General features: G+C 28.4%; 2 protein-coding genes across 2 annotated transcripts in view; both read right to left on the bottom strand.

Annotated features, from left to right (window-relative positions):
* Positions 1 to 482: 482 nt before the first annotated feature.
* On the bottom strand, positions 483 to 3,529 carry LOC136082937 (piggyBac transposable element-derived protein 4-like). The gene is made up of 3 exons (XM_065802351.1): positions 3,036 to 3,529; positions 2,336 to 2,954; positions 483 to 710 (listed from the first exon to the last, which is right to left on the bottom strand). Exons 1-3 carry the CDS (start codon positions 3,527 to 3,529, stop codon positions 483 to 485), a joined length of 1,341 nt encoding a protein of 446 aa, XP_065658423.1.
* A 9,809-nt stretch (positions 3,530 to 13,338) lies between these two features.
* Positions 13,339 to 26,228, bottom strand: part of LOC100202379 (tissue alpha-L-fucosidase) — a 40,850-nt gene continuing 27,960 nt past the window's right edge. The window contains exons 3-11 of the mRNA XM_065802313.1: positions 25,670 to 25,825; positions 25,406 to 25,544; positions 25,125 to 25,231; positions 20,197 to 20,324; positions 19,749 to 19,882; positions 15,964 to 16,061; positions 14,114 to 14,246; positions 13,854 to 14,024; positions 13,339 to 13,694 (exon numbers count right to left, since the gene is read on the bottom strand). Of these exons, the coding sequence (XP_065658385.1) occupies positions 13,457 to 13,694; positions 13,854 to 14,024; positions 14,114 to 14,246; positions 15,964 to 16,061; positions 19,749 to 19,882; positions 20,197 to 20,324; positions 25,125 to 25,231; positions 25,406 to 25,544; positions 25,670 to 25,825 (1,304 nt within the window). The 3' untranslated portion in view covers positions 13,339 to 13,456. The remainder of the gene's footprint in view (positions 13,695 to 13,853; positions 14,025 to 14,113; positions 14,247 to 15,963; positions 16,062 to 19,748; positions 19,883 to 20,196; positions 20,325 to 25,124; positions 25,232 to 25,405; positions 25,545 to 25,669; positions 25,826 to 26,228) is intronic.

A 26,228-nucleotide genomic window follows, 5' to 3' on the forward strand; every position in this document is an offset into this window, starting at 1 on the left:
GAAGATAATCTTTCAATTTTTCCCGAATGTGTAGCAATGTAACCAATAATCAAGTAATTGCTATGAATATTCAGTTACAACAAAAATACGTACACAAAATATTACAAATATATTTCTAATAAACAACTTTAAAATTGGTTACAAAAGAAAATTTAACAAGCAAATTTCGGGGGGAGGGTATTTCATAGAGGATTTTATTTTAGATTGTTTTAATTACTACGAAAATTAAAGTATTAGAAAGTTTTACAACGATTCATTTGACACAGGAACAATATCATTAATAAATTGACCGAAAAGAATTACAAATTATTTTTTCACAATCGACAATATCTTAACCGCTGACTTTTTTGTGATAAATCGTTTAAAAAAAGAGTGCAGCACAAAACAGATATGTAAATCATTTTTTTATAATAAAAGATTTTTTATTTGTTACATTAAAAAAGAGGTTGTTTAGCAATAGTAATTTAAAGAATTATATTAGATTATGAGTTGCAAACAGCGCCAAAAAACGCTTCAGTTACATCATTGAAAGAACACCAAGTAGACCACGCAAATTTTTTACCATTTCCACAATAAGTTGTGGTTGTATCGCTACCAGTAAATTCATAAAAAGCCGGTAAAGCTTTCGATTTTAATGGTCTAAGATTTATGGCCATTTCAAGCTCTGCAATGTAACGGAAATGCTTGCGAGTGCCAAATGCAATCCACAACTGATTGCATAAGATATTTTCGCAAAACAGATATTGCTATGAGAAGAACATCTGTATCTACTGTATCTACTATCTGTATCTACTACATAACTAGATGCCTAACTTCGATCCGAAAGGTGAAGCTGCTTTACCCTTTTTTACAAATGAATGATTAAGTTTGTAAACAAATAAAGCATAACGTTGAAATAAAGTTAAACATCTAGTATATTTTCCATTCCTGAAATTGTCGACAAAGAGTTAGTTGTTAAAAAACTTAAATCTGGTGATAAAGTTGATTTTTTAGTTTTTGCTAGTCCTATTACTCTTTTATTATCTCAACAACAGTCTACGTCTAGTCTAAGGCTACTTCTTCGGTTTTTGCTAATGATAATGCTACTTCTATAGCAGTGTCACCAACCAAAGAAAGTTTAAAAAAGAAAATAAAGGTTTTACAACAAAAAGTTGACCAAAAAATAAAGACCTCGAAAAATGTATTAACACTTGCTGAAAATAAAAATTTGCTTACAACTGATGCTTTTACTAAGTAGAAGCATCAGCTGTAAGCAAATTTTTATTTTCAGCAAGTGTTAATACATAAGTGATAAACCTGAAAAATTCTCTTTAAGTATGGTAGACTACTACACTTAAAGAGAATTTTTCGGTTTAACCCTTGATCTTTTCAAAAACAATTCAACAATAAAAGCATTATACCTAAAGGTTATTGCTACTCAGATGAAGTAAAAAAATTTGCATTGACTCTGCATTTCTACTCTCCACGAGCTTGTAATTTTCTTTGACCAGCATATTCTGTTTCAAAAAAATAAAATGAATGTAAAACTTGCTGTCTAAACTGAGTTGTTCTGTTGCTAATGCTATAGAATTTTTACTTGTATCTCGTTATTTTTTTTTCGTGTTTTTAGGTTCAGAAGCAACTATTCAGTTCATACATTTCATGGATAAATTATTTGATGTGTTGAATTCAAGAAGTACTTATGGAAAATCGTTCAAAAAACTTTTTTTGAACGATTTTCTATATCTCTGTCTAGTCAATCGAATTGGGTAAATTATTTAAATGACTGTATCACCTACTTAACTAGTTTAAAAGATATGAACGATATTCCATTGTTAAAGCATAGACAAAAAACTTTTGTTTTGGGATTAATTGCTGCAGCAATAAGTTCAAAAAATAAGTACAAAAAATTTACTGAGCTTTAACTTTAACATTGAAGAAAAATCTTTTTAAATATATTTTAACACGTTCGCTGCCAACTACGAGTATACTCGTAGTAAGTTGGCGTCATTTATTTGCCAACTACGAGTATACTCGTAGTTAGCGGGACTTTGATATTTGCCAACAACAGGAATACTCGTAGTAAGCCGGCTTCATGAGTTTGCCAACTACGAGTAAACTCGTAGTTATACTAACTTATTTCAAACAATATTTGTGTATGACTGGCTTTGTTTATTCACTTCTTTTTTTTCTCTTAGCTTCACATTTGATTTCAGAAAATATTACATTAAAGTTTTTATTTTAAAAATCCGAGGAACCTAATTTAAATACGAATAAAGGCAGAAATAGCTTAAAACAGATAAAAGTAAAATATTGATAGTACTTTAATTTTATTTCATGAAATTAAAGTGTAAACCATTCTAAAACATTCGCCAATACATAACAGAGGACTGTTTTCACAAACAGCACATTCATATCGTGTTTCTTTACGTTTTATTTTAGAGCAGACTCGACATGGTTTTGTTAGGAATTTTTTCTTTTCATTTCGTGGTATTGAAGACAAGTAGTGGAAGTTATTTTTGGTGATTCGAGGCACCATTTCATTCAAACGTTCACCCAATAAATCCGTAACAATTAATTCTCTAAACTTTTGCAAGGAAATTGTTTTATCTAGTCCATATTTGCTGTTTAGACAGTAAGCATTAAACAAAAAAGTATCAAAGAGATGAAGGGCTACTTTTTTATACCATATAATTGTCTTTCTTAGGCAATCATAATATGATACCATTTGCTCCCCCCTATCTACTCCTAACATAAATTGATTGTAATCTTTAATAATATTAGGTTTCATTTTCTTCTCTCCTCTCCTGTTTGTCACTTCAATCATTTGCAACGAATGCAAAATGTTAATCATTAGCACGTCTCTTTTGTCTTTCCATTTAGCAACCACTACACTTTCTCTATTTCTGCTTATAACGTCTCTCTGTTTCAGTTTTGCTTTTGTACATTCTTTTGGATTTGACTTTCGGTCAGTTCTTAAAGTAACACAAATGTATGTTTTTTGATTTATCATGTGCTTTGTTAACTCAAAGGAATTGTAAAAGTTATTGGTTTACAGGTGATAATCTTTTCCCAGAAATTTTTCCATTAAGTCTAAAATAATAGCTCCCGTTTGACCCAACAAATATTTACCTAGAGTTATCTCGCCAGAGTAGATTTTTACTTTTAGTACAATACCATCTGATTCGCAAAGCTCATAGAACTTGATACCATACCTATGTCTTTTATTTTTCACATACTGCCTGAATACAAGACGTCCCTTCCAAGGCATCATTGACTCATCTACTAATATATTTTTATTAGGACAATAGATGTTATCCATTGTATTATTTAAGTGATCGAGAAGTTCAATAATTTTACACAAGCGTCGACTACCTGAATCTTCATTGTTAACAAAATGCCAAAACCGTAACATTAGTTGGAATTTATTTCGTGGCATTATTCTAGAAAATAAGGGAACTCTATAGAGACTGTTCTTAGACCAATAGTGTTCTAAAGATGGCATTTTGACACACCCCATATGAAGAAGAACTCCAAGAAACTGCCACATATCTTCTGAATTTATTGGTTTCCAATCTTAAAAACGTGAGCTTCTTCTGAGGGGACGCTGCTTATTTATTTATTGCGTTGCGTAGCGATTAGTTTTTTGAATTTTTGTCAGTTATATTCAGAATAAAAAATACTATAGAATTATTTTAGATTAAAAATATTTTATTTATTGAAATGTTGATATCTAGCCTTGGCAATGAGAATGAAACCGCGAAAAACAGCCTCGTAAAAATTAATCATTGCAGACATTATGGCTCGGCAAAGAAACAAAGCATAGTTTAAAATCGCTCGGCAGCAAATGTGTAAACCTACAAATTTTCTCAAGACCATCTAGAGTTACTTTTTGCGTGCATCTGTGGTAAAAATGGTTTTAACAATAATCCCAATGTTATTCAGTTTCATTAAATCTTCATTAAAAAAATTCTTTTTTGTAACTCGATCATTGGATCAAAATATACTTGTTGTCAAGTGTTAGATACAAGTTCAGTTGGTTCAGTATTTTTATTAAAATGGAAGAAGCACAGTAGTCCAATTGAAGTAGCAGATGTTACTTTATATTAGAGTTTTAAATATGTGAATATTGTTATAGAAAACTCAGACTCAATCTATAAAAAAGCAATCCTTGGGTATATTTCTAGCTATATTGTTACTAAAATGTTACAAAAATTATCATGCGTTGTTTGTTCTGCTGCTCTAACAAACCCATGTGCATACTTATCATACTTATGTTGTGTCATACAGATTGCTCATTAATGTTAAAAATAGAGGATTAGTTTCTCCTTTATTTGATGTTTTCAATATTGTTAGTGTATGTGAAAAAGTTTTTAATGTATTTTTATGTGATTACAGGGCCGCCGAGAGCCGTCACGCCGCCTGGGACAATTATCCTGATTGGCGCCCTTCTTAATCAAAATTCCCCTATATTATACATGAAGGACTTTTATTTTATTTTTTATTTAAGGTACCTTCTTTTCATTTGGCGCCCCTTAAATATCTGCTGGCCCGGACAAACTGTCCCTTTTGCCCCACCCACCCTTCACTGCGGTCCTGTGTGGTTATGATGCTAATAACTTACTAAAAAATTACTTCTTCCAATAAGATTAAAGTTAAGTTGATATATTCTGTTAATCGAACTTTAATATCATTAGCTCCATTTAAGACATTAAATGAACACGATGTTGAAACCTCAAATATATTTGAAGATCTTCACTCTACCTAACTCATTTATTTTGATATGAGTATTTATTTGAATATGAGACTTGCTCGTTATGCACAGGTGTACACTGAAAGTTTAAAAATGTTTACACTTGACCTAAGACAACAAACAATTAAATTCATTTTTTTAAAAGGTTTATTAAAATGTGTATTAAATTTTGCAACGTATGAGAAACATGTACACTTTTAAAAGATTTTTTTATTACTGTTTTAATGATTGTAACAAACTCATTCTTATTTTTTCTTTAAATATTTGTAACTTTAAAAACTTTTTCACAAGTTTCTAACTATTTTAATAATACTTTGTTTTTGATTTATATTTTTTAAGATTTTAACTAGCCTTTTTTTCATGAGAATAAATCTAGACCTTGTCTAAAGGCGACTAATATTAGGCAATATAATAATTTGTTTCCCTAACCCTAACCCTCAAGAATTTTTATGAATTATAACTTTTTAATAAACATAGGCTTATAAAAAAAACTTTTATAAGTATTTTATAATTAATAAAACGTGTTTTTGAATTATCTTTAATTTAATGGAAACTTTAAATTCTCTTGATTTGCATTTTTCACTTTTACTCCACACGTCGCACAGTGACTCAAAACAACAAAAAAATGGTAATAAACCCCTCACAACTTTTCTATAAATTAAGTGCCCTTTTTTAAATAATATAAAATTGCAATAATTTTTTATTTCAAAAGTATAAATAGTTTTTTCATAAAACTTTTATTTTGTATTTTATAGTAAAAAGAAGTAAAAAAATTTGATATTATTTTCAAAGAAATCTGAAAAATGTGAGATTTTTATTTAACTAAAATAGAGTACTTTTAATTTAAATAAAAGTGTATATTTATTTTGAAGATAATCTTTTGGCTCTATATATTTCAAATTTACTGAAAAGAAAAAAAAAAGTCTGATTTTTTTATTTAAGTTTAAAGACCTTTTGTTTAAAAAGGCAGCAAGTGATTGTATTTTTTTGATTTATATATCAGCTAAAAAAATGTTCCACCGAATTCCAAAAATATACATATATTTTCTAGTTAATTAACATTTCTACTTTTAAAATATAAAGGGATTACTGCGGTCTCCTGCGGTATTGGAAGTTATTAAAGAAATATAAAATGTTGTTAAACACTTAAAATCCTTGTTTTCCGCTATTTTTGAAAGTATTTTATTATAATTAAAACAAATGAAAATGGCGGGAAACTTACATTTTAATTTTTTACTGGTATTATTTGCTCTAATATAGTTTTTAAATCATAAATAATAAACGTGCTTTTGTCATTATATACTATTTAAAAGTATGTTAAGATATTTATTGACAATTTAAAGAACGATTTATTATTCGATAAGTACAACATGTTTGAAAAAGCTTAACTGAACAACTTTATTATTTCCTGTAATATAAAGTTAACTTAGTAATATAGTGTTTTTACAGGATGTAACAATGTGGCAATTGTTAAAGCCATAACAAAATAAAATTTTAAACAGTGTAAATAAAAAAATATATAATGTAATTTAAAATGTTTCTGATATATTAGTTTTATTATATTGATGGTTCTTAAAAACAATAACAATGAAATGATTAGATCTTATCCCAATTATACGTGAATTAGGAGAGGATAAATTAAGATTATGGAAGGATTTAAAACTGAATACTGAAGAAATTCGCAAGGAAAACTTAAATAAAGTGAAGGTTGCTTTAATTATATTTATTTCAAAGGTGAAGAAAAAACTAAAACAATGTGGACGAATTATGATACATTTATACAAAAAGAAAATCGTTGGCTTCAAAGAAATCTTATGAACAATAAAAATAGCCATTTTGGTTCTGGAAGGCCCCATAGACAATGGAGTGTTCTTGGAGAGCAAAGCAAAAGAAAAAAAATAAAAAAACCAGCCACTGAACATCATGAAGCTCTATTTCTAGCTTCTGCAAAAAGTGAAAATGTTGCTAGAGAAAAAAAAAGCCTCTATTTAAAAAAACAATATTTCTAATGTTTTAGAGATAGAAAAAGTTGATGAAACTTTTTATAAAACCTTTCCCATTAATATGAGTGTAGAGGAAGCTCTTGCGTTAAAAATGAACACTGATCTCAGCGATAAACAATATCAAATGATCAAAAACTCAGCTCTTGTACACAATGTACAAATTTATCCTACCTTGCACGATATTTTGCGGAAAAATTGAAATGCTATCATGAGAATATACACTTTTCTGAAATTTCTGCAAAATGTATATTTTCAGTGTAAATACTCTTCAAAGCAAGTTAGATCACACTGTGAGTAGATTAACTGAAATGATTGATACGCCTAATTGTGGTCAAGGTAACAAAATATTTGGAGTTTTATATGGAAAGATTGGTTTTGATGGAGCATCAAGCTCAAAGTAGAAAATGGCGAAATTTGGAAAAATGGAAATCCTTCAAGCTGTCACTTTTGTAGACCTATATCTCTAATATAAAAAAGAGAGTCCAATTTTATCCAGAGAAGAAGAACCGGATCTAAAAAATCAAATAAATACCTTAAAGACGTTTTGCAACCTTTAATATCAGCTATAGAGTTGATCTTACAATGTTTGATAATAAAGTAGTTAACGCACTTACAGAGACAAAATCCACTCAATCCTGCAATGTGTGCAATGCTAAACCCAACGAAATGAATAATATTGATTTATTAAAAGCAAAAACTGAGAATGAGTCAGCCTTGGGGCTCGGATTTTCAGCTTTGCATTGCTGGATAAAATGCTTGGAATTTATTCTTCATTTGAGTTATAAATTTGAAATTAAAAAGTATAAGCCAAAAACAATTGAGGAAAAGTTATCTGTACAGTTAAAAAAAAAGAGATTCAGGTACTCTTCAGAGAACGGTTAAACCTATATGTTGACATGCCTAAAATTGGGTCTGGAAATACCAATGACGGCAATACTGCCAGAAGAGCATTTAAAAATAGTGACGTTTTTTTTGAAATTACTAAAGTTGTTTGAGATGTAATTTAAAAATTGCATAATATTCTCATAACCATATCTTATGGATATCCTATTAATATCAATGAATTAGATTTATACTGCACTGAAACAGCTAAACGTGTAGTGAGTTTGTACGACTGGTATCTTAAGCCTCCTAATGTACATAAACTGCTACTGCATAGTTCTTCTATATCACATAAACTACCTTTGCCAATCGGGGTATATTCGGAAGATGCATTGGAGAGTTTAAATAAACAGATAAGAAATTCTAGACTTAAACACACGGCAAAAATATCAAGGTTAAACACAATGATGAATCAGATGCATTACCTTCTGGTAAGATCAGATCCAAAAGTATCAAGCAAATCTTTTAGAAAACATAAGCTATCGAGGGAAACCGTTACCAGACGAAGTTATTAAACTAGCTGTAATGTAAATAATAAAATAAATGTAACAAAATATAGTTTTTTTTCTCTCTATGTATCAACATCCTTTAAAAACCTTTTTTTTTTAAATATCAAGTAGAGTAATATATCAAGACAATGTGTTAGTCTTGAAGATTCTAAAACTTGAAGAAAAATTTTTTTGTACGCGTCTAGTCATCTTTAACGCGCGCACACGCGCATTATACGCGTCGAAGCTGCGCGTAAAAAAAAATTAATCAACAAGTTTGAAATCTTTGACCCAAAAAATATTTTTTTGATATATAACATTATTTATTTACAATTTAAGTTAAATTTTATTTAATTTTTGTCGTTTTTTGAACGTCATGAGTCACTGTGCGTCGGCTTTAGCTTTTTGCCTTTTTTACAAACGGCAGAGGCGGTTTTATTTTTTGTCTAATAAAATCCCGCGAGTTAGTCATCTAGTTTATATAATATATCATTGATTGTATGTATTGTATTAATTTTGTAATAAGCCTTTGCAGCATAACATGCCTGTAAAAAGGAGGAGAGTTTCAGCTGTTTCATGAAAACACGGCTTAAATTTTTAAACGCACAAGAGCTTGAGGATAAAACATTTTCCTCGATGGTAGCCTAAAAAACTTTTGACAACGGTAATTGAATTGCAACTGCTTTTTCAGATAAAAATTGAAAATGCCTTGTTTTATTCTGATCGTTCCTCAGAAATTTTTGCTATTTATGGGGTTCCAGTGCTTGAAGTCCAACACGTACTTTGGCTCAGGTTCCTTGCTTTGCACGTGTAGCAAAATATATTTACCATCCTGTTGCGCACGTATATTAAGAAAAAGGGCTTGCAATCTTTCTTTAAACCGTGTGCTTTGCATACGCTGATTTGGTGTATCTTTGCGGGGCCTTCTGAGCCTCGCCCCCTCCCCCCTCCGGCATTGAGGGGTTGTGCTCCCTCTAATTATGTCACTGTAACTATTATTATTGTTTAATTATATTAAAATATGTTATTAATTTTAATTTAATTATATGTATTTATTTATTAGTTATATTTTTTAAAGTTTTACAGAATAATAATCAATGCGTACATAAAGTGATTGATATGGTCGTAGTCTCAGCGTAGTTACATCGACTGAATTAAATAAGTATTGGGGAAGTGGAGCATACTTATATTCTTTTTCGCACTCCTATAGTTTGATTTAAAGTTGTATAAATTAACAGTAACTTAACGGACAAATAACCGCCGAAGATATTTAATTTTTGATAAATATAATTTAATTTAGCAATAAATTCGTGTCGCGGTGCAGGTTATATTGACATCATAATATTTAATGCTAATACGTATTCACTATTATTGTGGTTTAATTTTTAAAAGTAATAATCATATTATTGCTAATAATTTTTTCATCGATAATATATCGGACTAATAAAACCGTAAACCCAGTGGTGTCTACATTAACCTTACTAAAATTTAAATCATTTTAAAATGTCAATTCAAGTAAAATGTTCTTTTTCTAAACTTAATTTTACTTCTAGATTACACAAGTCTCAATAACGGTTTGAAAATACAAGTGTTTCCACTGTTTCGGATGCCAAAGATGCATGCCTTTGATTGAAGTCAGAAGTTGAGAAAGCGTATTCAGAAGTTGAGAAAGCGTATAAAGCGTATGGTACTAAAGTCACATGAATGCACATGTTCTTGCATGCTAAAATAATTTTATCTTCAATCTTTCAGGTTTTAAAAGATTTTTGTCCGAGAGACAAATTAATAAACAAGTTGGATAAATTTCTGTTTTACGTAAAGAAAAATATTGTACACAGGATTAATAATAATCATTGAGTAATTATAAGTAGTCATTTGAATCAGAAACTCAAATAACTTTCCAAATTTTACATAAGTAAAGAAAAGACTTTTCAGTGTTGTCAACAATAAAGGCGCAGTGTGACTACACACTGCGCCTTTTTTGTTGCCTAAATTAATAAAGCTAATCTTAAGAATTAAAAATAAAGATTTTTAATTTGTAAGTAAATTAAGCTTTCTAAAACTAGCATCCTCTTACTGTATTTATCCCTAAAGCTCTAAAAACTATTTTTTTTCCCTACACTTCAATTCTTTGGAACTTTCTCCTATTTTCGTGTTTACCAATATAATCATACATTCCCCAACTTTTTAAGTCTTCTGTCAACCTTTTTTTGCTTTTTAACTATTCTTTGTTTTCTATTAAATCCCAACTTAATAGTGGTTGCTTTAAGCTTTAAATCAACGTTAAATGCATCCGGCTATTGTCTTGTAAAAGTACTCTTGAAAAAGTCTTAAGGAGTAAACAGATTCTATCTATTGACCAGCTTCACCCCATGTTCATCTGGCTGGCGTAGATTTAATTGTAATAAATATTTCCGATTTAGGTAAGTTTAGGCTTAACTTTTTTTTTTTTCACTCAATGCATGGGTTTTGCTTATATCTGTATTTTTCGTGTGTTTCTATTTTCTATTATGACTACGCAACTTGTTCTATCATCTCCTAATAGAGGTACAGTTCTAAAACTCAGTTTTATGGTTCTGCGGCCGGCTGGTAGTATGGTTTCCCGAACTCTGTAGTAGCTCTCAGAGAGGCTGATTCCATCAACAGCGGTAAAGTATTAAAATACTAATAGTGTCATATTGCGCATAAGTGGTGTCTTTGTTTGTACTTTTGGTGTGCATTGTTGAGACTGCATTTGAAGCCCTTTGTTACGGCTCAGGATTTATTAATAGTAACGAGTCAACTGCTTGGACTTTTAGATTGTAAACTAAATTCTATTTGTACTTTGAGTTAAGTTCTTTAATCAATTTAAAAAATGACTATAGTATCAAAAACTATAAAACACAAGAAACTATCGTCATCACTAAGTTCTCTAAAATTCTCATTCACTAATACTTGTGGTCTTTGAATTAACTTTTCTTCTTTTGAGTCATATATCTTATAAAGTTCACCAGACCTACTTGCTCTTTGTGAGACTAATTTGTGTTCAGCTGATTCATCTTGCAATCTTATTGTTGATGGTTATCTTCCTTTAATTCGTAAAGACTCCAATAGCCACATGCTTGATCTGGACATTTACATTCGTAAGAATTTACCCATTTGTCGGAAAACTAGATTTGAATCAACAGACTATTCTTTTATATGTTTTCGCTCAGTACCACTTCACTCGATCATCTTTCACTCGATCATCTTTCACTCGATCATCTTTCACTCGATCATCTTTGTTTTTTATTGCTCTACTTCACTTTAAGCTTTTCAATGTCTAATTAAATTGACGTAGCCCTTTTGCTTTATTGTTGTTGTTGTTGGTGACTTTCATGCTCATCACAATGAATGGCTTGGTTCAAGGGTCAGTGACTCTGCAGGTGTTAAGCCCTACAACTTTTGCCTTTCTCAATCTCTAACATAAATAGTCAACTTTCCAACTCGCTTTCCAGACTATCCGAATCATTTACCTTTTCGATACGACTTATTTCTTGTTTTTGATCTTAGTCGCTGCTTAGTTTCTCCACATTTATCCAAAACTATTATCTCATTTTTCTTCATCATCAGAATCCCCTTATGATTATATTACAACTACCTTAAAGCTGACTAGGACTCTTTACGTGATTTTTTTCGTAATAACCCTTGGGTAGAAATCTTTCGTCTTTCTGCTGATGCTCTTCTTATGTAACTCCTTACATTCAGGCGAGCATGGAATCTTTCATTTCCTCTCGACGATTCTAAGTCAAGCCTCACTTTTATTCATGGTTTTCCTCTCATTGTGCTGCTGCAATTTCCAATTGTAACCATTACTTCAATATTTATTGTCAAAACTATTCTACTTCGTAAAAAGATTTTGTTTAACGTCGAACCCCGCTATTCTTAGGTCACGAAACCTTGTATTTCATTACAAAAATGAACCCCCGAAACTTAAGGAAAATCTTTAACAGTGTCGATGATAAGGGCAAATCTGTTATTCTACCTCTCTCGCATGATTCAGATTTAGTTACCTCACCTAAAGTCAAACCTGAATTGTTTGCTAAAAACTTTTTCATTCACCTCTTTTCTTGATTCCACGATTCACATTCTACCTGATATAACCGTTATACAGGTTTATCTATTGCTTGACAGCAACGCTTTTTGCAAAGTACCATCTTGGAAAAAAGGATTATTAACTTTGGTTCTAATTTATTCCAGGAATATGACATAAAGAACTCATTTTAAACGAATTTAATATTGTACTTTAATCATCTTTGTAGTTGTTTTTATTTATCTTTCAATTTAAATCTTAATATATTTTATTAAAAACGCAGTTATATAATGCGTCTTAATTCTGACGGCTTTCGGTTCTTTCAGTTCCCGCAATTTTTCGGTTCTTTCAGTTCCCGGCTTTCGGTTCTTTCAGTTCCCGCAATCTTTATTTCTTATCATTTTTCTTTTAAACATTTTTTTTGTAAACACACTGTGAAACAAACTTTTTTATCAACCTTTTTTCGTTATTATTTTACGGAAAAGTTTCGTTTTCAAAATTACGGTCTTAAACAATTTTAACTTTTTATACAATTGTCCGTATTTAACATTAATTTACGGACTTTCACCGTATAATACCTAAGCCAGAAATTTAAAAAGTGACATTTTTCATTTTTTCACGAGGTTATGAAACTGCGTGATAAATAAATTTTAGAATGTATACAACTTCAAGTTAAATTACAACTTCAGGTTAAAAAAGACACGATAATTTGGAACGAATGGATTAAAAACGAGATTATTTGCAATGAATGGTCTAAAAACAAGAAAGATAATTTGCAATGAGTGATATAAAAAACCAGAAAGAAACCAGTCACTGACTGTGTATTATTTAACCACTTACAACTATATTCTTAAAAGCTAGACTTTATTTAATCCTTCAAAAGGTATTTGATGACTCCCTAGTCTTCTACGAGCTTCTTTTACAACATATATATATACATATATATATATATATATATATATATATATATATATATATATATATATATATAAATAATATATTAACACCTTCACTTCCAACAAGGCTGCAAGCAACCACTGTTAGAGTTGGAAATATATATTTAAATTTCCTTGTTTTTTTTTTGTCAGATTATTGAATGTGCGTGCGTGTGTGTGTGCGGTTATACGTGTATATACTTTTTTTGAAAATCTGTCGCAGTTTTTCAAAAGAAAAGTCTTTAAAGCGCGTTCACATCATACGCGATAAAAAAAAATTAATTTTCTTATAAAAAAAATTACAAATACATTTTCCATTATCTCATAGTTTAAAATATCAAACAGTACTAAAGTGTTGCGTTTTATCATTCAATATTTTCCAAGACAAATGTCCATGCATGATCGCCAGAAGAACTAGCTCGGGGAATCTGGTATAAGTCTATTTGAATACCTTGGCTTAATTGAGACCAACTAATATTACCCGAAAATCCTAATAATTTTACACTAGTAAGTGAGTTTGTTTCTGGAGAACCTAAGTGCAGATATCTAGATTTCGGCCAACCACACATGATTGCATAAACGCTATTCAATTTTTGAGTATACCTACAAAAAATGTTGTGGCAATAAAAATATGTTTTATTTTTACATATATATACTTTTATTTTATTTTATTATATATATATATATTTGTTGTAATAAAACTTGTTAGCAATTAGACTAGCGACAATAAAGGTAAACACTAACACAAAAATGCATACATACCATACTTTCCAGCTATGAGGATCTTTTTGCACTCGCCATGGTTTGGTTCCATAGATTGCTTCACCATTTATTCGAAGCCACTTTCCTATGTCACGGAGCCTTTCTTCATATATTGGTGTGATTCGTCCATCTGCTGTGGGCGCCACATTTAGAAGTAAATTTCCACCACAACTAAGAAAATATTTTAGAAATAAGTATATAAATGAACTACAAATTTTACTGATTTAAAAAATAAAAGATAATAATTTGAATTGATATACCTAACCGTCTCAATGAGATTTTCAATAAGTTTACTTGTGCTAATGTAACTATCAAGTTTGGCTTCTTGTCTGTAACCCCAAGATAGTTTATCAATTGTCATAGCATTCTCCCATTTAAAAGGTAATTTTTTACCTAAATATAAAAACTTAATTAAAAATTTACCATTTATATTCACAATTCAAAGAAGATATTTTTTTAAGTATCACACCATTAACAATTACCTATGTAATTTTTTCATTTTTGGAGATTTTATATGTACAGTTTTTATTTTTATGTTGGCAAAATCTTTAGCTATAACTCTATAGAAGAGTTTTTTTTTGGTTACAATTCTATAGAAGAGCTACTTTTGTTGTTTGGTTATAATTTTATAGAAAAGCTACTTTTGTTTGGTTATAACTCTTTAGAAGATTTAATTTTGTTGTTTGGTTTGTAGTTGAAATGAAACTTTTTTGTATATAACATAAACAAAGTTTGAAACTTTTATATTTGTGCCACAATCATGTTTAAATTAAAATCCTCAACAAAGTAAATTTATCGCAAATGTTATCTAATTCAACTATTAAATTGTTAATTATCTCTTTCATTTCATGAACATCGAAATGAACAATCATTTTCATTTCATCAACTTGGCTCTTTATGCAACAACCTTGTTCGTCAAGATTTGTGTTTTGGAGTTATAGAGTTAAGAAAGAGTTGTAACCACAATTATAATAGCCTACTCGACTGTAATGGCCTTCTCGGGCTTGGGGAGGTGAATTAACATAAAATTAAAAAAAATAAAAAAATTGAATAATTTATGCCATGTTTTGATATATATTTTTTGTTATAGTTGTAATTTTTTATGTTATGACCATTTATTTGCTAAAAAGTTTACTTTAAACAAATTTATTTGCTTTGATTGAATTTTGTATCATTTTTTAAAAGTTATCACCATTTTTGCACTTTTAAAAATTTCCTTAAAAAACTCAAAATGTTCAACTGTTTTAATTAAAAAAAGTTTAATAAAAAATTATCAATATTAAACCAAGTCAGGCTAAATTAATCTTTAAGTTAAATTAAAACTTTTCATAATATTTATAAATAGATAAAATAGTTCAAGTAATCAAAAAAAGATATATTACTTTTTGATTTTTTTTTTAATTATTTTTTACACTACTTTCTATTACTACTTTTTGTACATACATACTATGTTTGTACATATATAGTATACTTGTACATACATACTATGTTTGTACATATATAGTATATTTGTACATACATACTATGTTTGTACATATATAGTATATTTGTACATACATACTATGTTTGTACATATATAGTATATTTGTACATACATACTATGTTTGTACATATATAGTATATTTGTACATACATACTATGTTTGTACATATATAGTATATTTGTACATACATACTATGTTTGTACATATATAGTATATTTGTACATACATACTATGTTTGTACATATATAGTATACTTGTACATACATACTATGTTTGTACATATATAGTATATTTGTACATACATACTATGTTTGTACATATATAGTATACTTGTACATACATACTATGTTTGTACGTATATATTTGTACATACATACTATGTTTGTACATATATAGTATACTTGTACATAAATACTATGTTTGTACATATATAGTATATTTGTACATACATACTATGTTTGTACATATATAGTATACTTGTACATACATACTATGTTTGTACATATATAGTATATTTGTACATACATTGTCTAAATAATAAAAATAAATAATAAGCAAGTATTTTTCAACTAAAATTAAACTTTAGTTGAAAAATACTTGCTTAAAAAATAAAAGTGAGAACCGTACCTGGATTATAACGATCTTTGCAAGTTTTTATATCTCCATGAATACAATTTGCATCTTTCCCCCATCTATCATTTACAACTACATTGTCTTTAACTGGACTGAAAAAAAATATATAATAATTTTTTTAACATGTTTTTGGCACTTCATCAGCCTTAAAAGAAAAAGTTTTAAGTTTTTATCTTAAGTTCAATTGCAAATTTTAGAGATGCTGATCTTCTTTCCTAAAACTTTTCATTTCAACCTGACATGAGAAAGATTTCAAACTTTTCATTTCAACCTGACTTGATTAGGTAAAAAAATCAAGTGTAAATTGCACAATTAGTTAGTGATTGCGTTCATTAATGACTGAAAATATTTCATCAAGCTCTAATGAAATCCTTTAAGAGGGATGATGTTATACAACATTTTTAAGAGGATGTTATATAACCTTTTTAAGAGGGATGATGCTATATCACCTTTTTTTAGAGGGATGATGTTGTATCATCTTCTTTAAGAGGGATGATGTTATATTACCTTCTTTAAGAGGGATGATGTTATATAACCTTTTGAAGAGGGATGATGTTATATCACCTTCTTTAAGAGGATTTTATATAACCTTTTTAAGAGGGATGATGCTATATCATCTTCTTTAAGAGGGATGATGTTGTATCATCTTCTTTAAGAGGGATGATATTATATCACCTTCTTTAAGAGGGATGATGTTATATAACCTTTTGAAGAGGTTATATAACATCATGTTATATCACCTTCTTTAAAAGGATTTTATATAACCTTTTTAAGAGGGATGATGCTATGTCACCTTCTTTAAGAGGGATGATGCTATATCACCTTCTATAAGAGGGATGATGCTATATCATCTTCTTTAAGAGGGATGATGTTATATCACCTTCTTTAAGAGAGATTTTTTTAATTTTTTTTTTTTTTTTTGTTAATTCACCTCCTCAAGGCCGAGACAGCCACTATAGACAAGGAGGCTACTTAATTAAAGATGATGTTATATCACCTTTTTTGACTCTCACACCTATGAAGCAAAATTTAATGGTTTTTACAAAAGTAGTCCTTATTCATACCTAAAAATCCTTTTGATCAATAATCCATTTAACTAGTAAATTAGATATAAAACAGGACAAGGTCCTGTTTTATATCTAATTTACTAGTTAAATGTGAAATAATAAACTGTTCACATTTTATTATTTCAGTTTATTTAAAGCAAAAGTCATCACAATTGAATATTATCTTTTAAAATTATTGCCATCAGTTAACTATCAAACTATTGCCATCAGTTAACTATCAAACTATTGTCATCAGTTAACTATCAAACTATTGCCATCAATTAACTATCAAAATATCTTGAGATTTAAATAAATTAGGTGATGTAAATTTGTAATACATAATAAGAATTCATCTTTATCATAGTTTCAGCATTTTAGTTTTTGCACTTGCACAGGTTGGATATTTCTCCAATGTACACAATTTGTATCTACCCAACAAGAAAATTTGATGCGTGCCACATATGACACTCAATTTATATTATATATCCACAGCGTGGATGTGGGCTATGCATGGTTATGGTATTTATAATACTTAAATGGTATAATTATTATAGCCACATGTGCAGTTCTTGTTGTTAAAAATGGAGAAAATTCTATGAAACCCAAGGCTTTTTTTATTTTATTAAAAATTTTATTTTACTAAGCAATTACTGGTGTAATACCCTAAGCAATGGGTATTACACCAGTGATCCCAAGAATCTATTGTCAATCTTCAACATACAATCATCATGAAATGTTTGTGTTTGTCATTTTGATAGGTTAATACCTTTGATAAAATCATCATAAACTGTTTGTATTTGTTTGTTTGTAGTTGTCTGTTGGCATTGTTTGCTGATGATACTACCATTTATTCTTGTCATGATAAGAAACCAACATTCTCTGATTGCTTGGAGGGGGGGGGGGGCATTTGAGCTTGAAAAGGATCTCACTTCTGCTACAGCATGGGGCTCACAGTGGCTGGTGAACTTTAATTCAGATAAAACTCAATTTTTTTCAGCCAATCGTTATCGCAATAATTTAGATCTTCCTATATTTATGAACGGTGATGTACTCGATGAGTCATCTACTCTTCATCTTCTAGGATTAACTCTTACTTCCAATCTTTCTTGGAAACCATATATCAAATCAGTTGCAAAATTAGCATCTGCTAAGGTTGCATCTCTTTATTGAGCTCGCCACTTTCTTACTTCGGATTCTATTCTCTATCTCTATAAATCTCAAATACGGCCTTGTATGGAATACTGTTGCCATATCTGGGGTGGTTCTTTTAATGATGCCTTTTCTCTTTTAGATAAGGTGCAAAAACGCATTGTAAACATATTTGGACCTGCTCTAGCAGCCAACCTCCAACCATTATCACATGGTCGTATTGTTGCTTCTCTTTTCTACAAATACTATAATGGACATTGCTCTAAAGAGCTAGCGTCTCTTGTGCCATCTACTAAATTCATTCTATTGTTACTCGTCATTCAATTAAGTGTCATCCTTTTTCTGTAACTGTTCCTAAGTGCTCCAATTCCATTCATCTAGTTTTTTTCCTCGAACATCAGCTCTTTGGAATTCGCTTACTTTAGCTTTCCTGATTCATATAATTTGCAATCCTTTAAGTCATCTGTCAATCGTTATCTTGGTCTACAATCTTCATCTTTTTTCTTTCAGTAACTTCCAACTTTAATTAGTGGCTGCTTGCAGCCTTGTTGGAAGCGAAGATGTTTAAAAAAAAAAAAAAAAATTGTTTTTTTAAAAGGTCTAAAAATTACAAAATGTCCCTTCTCGATAGTTTGGACAGAAATATTAAAAATGTTTCTGTCCAAATTTTTTATTAATTTCATTTCCTTTGAAACTTGTGGACTTTCCTTCAAAGCTTGTGTATTTTCAATTATTGTACTCAAACAAAATAAGCAACTTTATGGTCTTTTCATTTGATCAAATCATTTTTATGGTGTCATTTTATGGTCAATTCATTTATATTATCTTTTTTTTTTTTGAAAACAATTTTTGCAAATAAAATTTGCACACATTTAATTTATTACTGCATAACTAGATCTAATCTAAGCGTCACTGATGACATTTTTTGTAAAATAGTCATCTGGCTTATAATAGACTTAAAGGCTCAATACATAAACTGACAAACGATTTAAGTTTGGGCAGCTATATGTCTATGTATGCATTTGTTAGGACAATATCAATAAAAATGATTACAAAAATGACTTGGTATATAGTCAAACACCAATCAAAATCAATAATCATGGTAAATAATAAACTTTCTATGTTATCATTTTGTGCTTCTGTGTTTTTATTATTGTTTTCCTAATATATATATATATATATATATATATATATATATATATATATATATATATATATATATATATATATATATATATATATACATATATATATATATATATATATATATATATACATATATATATATATATATCTATATATATATATATATATATATATATATATATATATATATATATATATATACATATATATATATATAACTATAAAATAAAATAAATAATACAATAATAAATATATAATAGTAAATAAATAATTAAATAATTAATATAATAGTAAATAAATAATTAATATAATAGTAAATAAATAATTAAAATAAATACAATATAACAATATACTAATATAACTAGCTCATTTAGGTAAAATTTAAATTATGCTTGTATGTACTATATATATTTGTGTGTTTAGGACTTCAAAAAATACCTTTCATTGTATAACCATGCAAGAAATTTGGCACTGTTCCAATAATCACTTTTTGCCTCCCAATCACCATCAGACCAAATATAAAGAGGTTCATATTTATGGACCAAGTCATATAGCTGTGGCATAATTTTTCTCTAGAGATAAATCATTCTCATTTAAAGCAAATATATTTCTAGAACTATAATTCTTTCTACACATTTTAATAGAATGTTCAACAAATAAAAACTAAGTATAAAATTAAAAAAAATAGATCAAAGTAAATTAAACTACAAAAGACATATCGCCTTTCTTAGAACTACATATGCTCATTATTCAATTAATAAAGACAATCGTTAGCTGCTATTACCTTGACAATTAATAAAGACAATTGTTGCTGTTACCTTGACAATTAATAAAGACAATCGTTGCTGTTACCTTGACAATTAATAAAGACAATTGTTGCTTTTACCTTGACAAACTCTTGAGTTTTGAAATCATTCTTTTTATCTTCATTATACCAAGGATTGAACCACTCATACAAAGAATAGTACAAGCCAAATGTAACATTAGTATTACTGAAAGCAGTCTTTAATTCATCTGAATTTAAACAAATTTTAAAACAAAATGTTAAAAGAATAATAAATAAATATGATGCAAATTTACCAAATCTGAATTTTTCAGTCAAAGATTTAAAAAAATAATAACAAAAAAAATATATATGTAATGATGAATATCAACTTGTAAATTTACCCTCTCTATTTTGATATTGCATTAATGAAGTAACATATTTTAAAAATACACAATTAAGTTGCAATACTTCTGGCTATTTATTTTGAGGTAGTTAAAATTTGTTTTGATATGGTAAATAAAAATATATTAAAACATCTATAACAACTATTTGAAACTAAGATCTAAAAAATACAGATTAGTCTAAAAACATATAGAAGAATTTGCATTAATTTGTAGACAATCTGTTGCTTAGGGATAACTTGCAGACTATTTAATGTTTAGAGACAACTTGTAGACTATCTGCTGCTTAGGGAAGGATAATATTTAATAATGTTTAAAGGGTGTTGGTAAGAACCTCTGTATAAATCCCTCTCACTGAGTCCTCTTCTTCATGGCTTCTTGGATTATCATTTACTACTGACCTTTCACGGAAACCATATATACAATCGATTGCTAAATTAGCATCTGCTAAGGTTGCTTTTCTCTATCGTGCTTGTCATTTTCTCTCTCCTGATTCCATTCTCTACCTCTCCAAATCTCTTATTCGCCCCTATATGGAATACTATTGTCATATTTGGGCTGGTTCTTCAGATGATGGTCTTTCTCTTCTCGACCAAGTCCAAAAATGCATTGTAAACATAGTTGGACCCGCTCTATCAACTAAGCTTGAGCCTCTTTCCCATCATCATAAAGTTGCATCTCTTTCTCTTTTCTACAAATACAATCATGATTGCTGCTCAAAGGAGCTATCTTCTCTAGTTCCATCAACTAAAACTCAATATCGCTTGACTCATCACTCAGAAAAGTCTCATTCTTTTACTGTATCTGTCCCTGCATGCTCTAAAAACTTTTATTTGTCTAGGTTTTCCCCCTGCACTTTACTGCTTTGGAACTCTCTCCCGTTTTCATGTTTAATTGACTCATACAACCTTCAACTTTTCAAGTCTATTTCAACTATTTCCTTGCTCTATAACTCTTTTCTTTTTTTCTAGTAACTCCCAACTTAATAGTGGTTGCTTGCAGTTGCTTGTATTCAGTTTCACTTTGTTCCCCTTTAGGTGATTCAGACCGTGCTATGACCTCACTAAAACTTTTGTATTTTGTATTTTTTCTAAATCAGATTCTAAATCAAATCACTCACAAATCAAATCACTAAATCAAAGACTCTATTATTGCACTTCATACTATCTTTTTAAAGTCTTTTTATATTTATTACCTACCAGGGATGAAAAGTCTCAAAAGGACTCAAAAAGACTAGTTTTATACCACTATTTTTTCCTAGTCTAAGGTGCCCAGAACGAGGTGCCCAGAAGCTCTCAAAATTTTGAGTGGTTTATGATCTGCAAAAAAAATCAAAAGATTTAATGACTTGGAACTTTTTTTTTTTTTTCCCAATTCCTGGAGTCCAATATACATAAGGACTCAGGTTCAAAATGGGTGAGCAAAAATAGTAAGCCATTGCTGATCTATATACTCAAAAGTATATAGATCAGCTATATAGCTATATATAATAAATAAATATATATATATATACATATATATATATATATATATATATATATATATATATATATATATATATATATATATATATACATATGTATATATATATATATATATTTATTTATTATATATAGCTGATCTATATACTTTTGAGTATATAGATCAGCAATGGCTTACTATTTTTGCTCACCCATTTTTAAACTTTACTATGCACATTTATAAACTTTGGCATATATATAATTCTGAGATATATAAAATTGGCCGAATGGTCACACACGAGCAGTGAACGCCTGAGGGAAGGAATGAAGTACATTAGAATAGAGGAGAATTATTTTTCAAACATCTGTACGGATTTACTCTAGTTGCTAAGCCTCTGTCCCATCAAGGTAAGGTTGCATCACTTTCTCTTTTCCTCTCGCTGCTCAAATGAGCTATCATTACTTGCTATAAAACAAAACTCATTCCTATATGACTTGTTATAACAAAATTGCATCCTTTAACTGCAACTGCTTCTTCATTCTCAAAAAACTTTTATTTAATTAGTATTTTTTTTTAGTATTTTGAAAATCTGTACTATAATTCTTTCACATTGGCTGACTCATACAATTTTCTGACTCAAACAAAGAGAACACACAGAAAAAAAATATTTCTCCATTGAAATCGCACTTTCTGATAAAGATTAGGCGTTTAACTTTTCCTTAAAATAAAAAGATTTTCTCAACCTAATTTAATTGCTTTGTGCAATGCACAACTATGCTCCTTTCTCTTTTACCCAACTTAAGATTGTTCCTTTCTTTTCCAAACTTTTAAAAATAAGTTAAAATTAGTATTCCATTTTATCTTTTTATTAACATATTTAGTAGTTTTTACTTCTTTATCAATTAAGAGTATATATGTAAAACAAAAATACTATTTTATGCTATCAACAACTATATTTATGTACTACAAATTGATTATGTTGACTAAAATTTTAAAAAATAAAATAATAAAATTATATTTCGGAAAAAAACAACAAAATTTATAATACTTCAATAGTCTTATTTGTTAAAAAAACACTTTTTGTATATCCAGATTAAGTTGTGACTCATAAAGTTGGTCTTGATAAGTTCAAGATATTTCAAGGCTAATTTAGTCTTGTTTCAATACTTAGATAGATAATTTTTCTGGGAATTCAAAGTGTTAATTCATAAAACTTTTATGATTTCTTCACTATAAGACTCAAAATCCAGCAGTTTTTGGAAAATTTTTTATAGTGTCATTTCTGATCTTACTATTTCTGCAAAGAATAAAATAAATTTATTAGCAATAAACTTTTTCACTAATTCATTGATTGAATTTAATGACTAAACTCTTCTATACAAATAAACAAAAACAAAAAACTCAAAAAAGTAACTTTCTATCACAACTATTTAATAACTTTGCAAACAGTTTGAAACTTAGACACAAATAAGTAATATAAATTAAAAAATAAAAGTAAAAACTATATTGCTTTAAATTTATAAAGTAGAATAGATGGCCTGTCATAAAATGGTATTTTTAGCTTTGCTTAATAAGTATGCTAAGAATTAAAAACCTTTTTCTGTCAACACAAAATAATTTTTTAAATATGATTTTAGAAAGTTATTTAGAACTTTTTCCTGGCTTTATTGGCTGGCATTGTTTATATTATAGACATAAAAAATAAAAAAAAATTAAATAAAAATATAGATTTTTTTATTTTATCTTTAAAAATAAAAAAAAATTAAATTATTAGAAAATCTAAATTTGCCATAAAACAAACAAGTAAATAAAAATAATAATAAACAAAGTAAATAGCCAAATGCTAAAAATTGAAAACAATGTTCTGAAATCTACTAAAAATGGAATATATCAATAAAACCTATAGATATAAACTAAAAACTTTTAATAAACTTCACAAATGTTAAAAGTTATTTTCTTCAGTAAAACAAATAATTACGGATTAGTCAGTTTTTTGTTGTGTTTTTAATTTTTTTTTTAATTTTCATTCTAAAAACATTTACTATATTAGTATTATTCTTGCACTTGATTTTTTGACAATTGTCACTAAGCAGGCTAGATACAATATTTAACTTGATACAGTTAACTAGAACTTTTATTATCTTGAACTGTATTATTTGGTCCCTTGAAATCGTCTTATCAATTACTATAAAAATTCTCCGATTATGTTAAACCTTGGATAACTCAATATTCGTTGAGTAGAGCCATTTTTTCATCCCCTTTCAGCAAATTTCTTCAGAAAACTCGAAAAAAAACTTTTTGACATAATTAAAATCTTTTAAAAAAAATTAACATAAATAACTGATATTGATAAATAACAACAAAGTTTTTCCAAAAAATTGGTATATTACGGTATGTTCTTAGTTAATGTTTTTCTTGTTTTATTTGGTATTTTATATCAACTGAATTAGGTCAAATTAATATCTCATATCAGCAAAAGTTTGACTTAACAGGAATTCGCTTCAGTCAAACATTCCTTAAGTGTAACAATTTTTCTTGGTTCCTGGAGGTTCGACTTATCGGGAATTAACTATATTTGATTGAGAAAAATATCAAACTAATTTTACCATTAAAATACAATTATCATGAATACTATTGATTATATATTTACTGAAGCTTGAAAAAAACTGTTATCAGGCAAGGCTGTAATGGTGGTGGTTTTAATGAATCTAACTGTGTTTTTAATGAAACTGTGCCAAAGATTTGAGATCTTCAGACAAAATGACATTTTATTCTCCAATTAAATATCTGCAATATATTGAAAACCTGGGGAGGTTTAAAGAAGGTAATTTTGAATAGTTTTTTTGTAATTAAGTATGTTATGCTGAAATGCCTATTGCATGAAAACACATTATAAAAGTATTGTAAAATCATTTCTTTGGAAATTTGACTTTTTGAAATACTTTAATTTTCACTGGCTACCCTGTATACATGCTAGTGACCTTCAGCAATCGATATTTTACATTTGATTCTAGGACACAATAACTGACATATCTAGTAGTGTATTATGTCTATTGGAATGATACACAATTATTAATATAATACACAACAACTGACATAATACATGACAGTTGACATGACACAAATCAACTGCCATGTATTAAAATAATTAAATAAAAAGAAACAAATTAAGCTAAATCAAATGACCTAAAACATCTCGTTTTGGACCCAAATCAACAGAGTTCCAATTCCATGATTCATCTGATTTCCAGTGCGTAAACCCTTCATGATGCTTGCTTGTAAACACAAAGTATCTGAACAAATAATTTTTTTTTTTTCTTTTGCATTTTGTATAATTAAACGTTATAGCAAAAATTAAAACATTAAAAAATAAATCTAAAAATAAAGTAACTCTTAATATAAATAATTACAATTTATTTAATATAAAAGTTTACTTGGCACATTTCTTACAAAGTATCGTAACTTACTTGGCACCAGAATCTTCAACTAACTCAGCCCATTCATTTGCATTAAAGCTACTTCCAGTCAATTTAGAAGCTAGATCTTGATATGATTGAGATGGAAAGTTATTACGCATGTAAGCATTGTATTCACGTTTATTTTCCCCTAAATAAAATATAAAACAAGATTTGTTTTTAAAAGGAATTGTAAAAAAAACTAATAAATATTTATTTATCAATGAAAATAAGGAATGCTTTATAATGAGAAAAAAAGAGGTAATTTTGTCCAACCTTTCCAATGCCACCAAAACCATTCGGATTTAAACGCTGTTACAGAATATATTCCCCAGTGAATAAAAATTCCAAATTTTGCATCATCATACCATTTGGGAAGTTTTCTTTGATCTAAAGATTGCCAATGTGGTTCAAATTTCCTAGAATGCCTTCCTAAAAAAATTATATAGACGAGAGTGTAAAATTGAATTATATATACTTTAGAGACAGAATAAAATAAAACTGAAAAGTTAAATAAAATATATGTATGTATATAAATATATATACACATATATATATATATATATATATATATATATATATATATATATATATATATATATATATATATATATATATATATATATATATATATATATATACACTGAGGCATATTCGTTTAGACGCATCAATTTTTTTCTCTTTATCTTAATTTTTTTTTTATGTATTGTCAACTGATATGCATGCAAGTTATTATCAAAATAATTGTTGTGTTGTGGGCTAATAAAAACCACAAAAAATTTTTTTCTGTGTCTTTATTAACATGAGAGTATGTTTGATATACAAAAGCACATTT

The sequence above is a fragment of the Hydra vulgaris genome, chromosome 08, assembly GCF_038396675.1.
Source record: "Hydra vulgaris chromosome 08, alternate assembly HydraT2T_AEP".
Taxonomy (NCBI): domain Eukaryota; kingdom Metazoa; phylum Cnidaria; class Hydrozoa; order Anthoathecata; family Hydridae; genus Hydra; species Hydra vulgaris.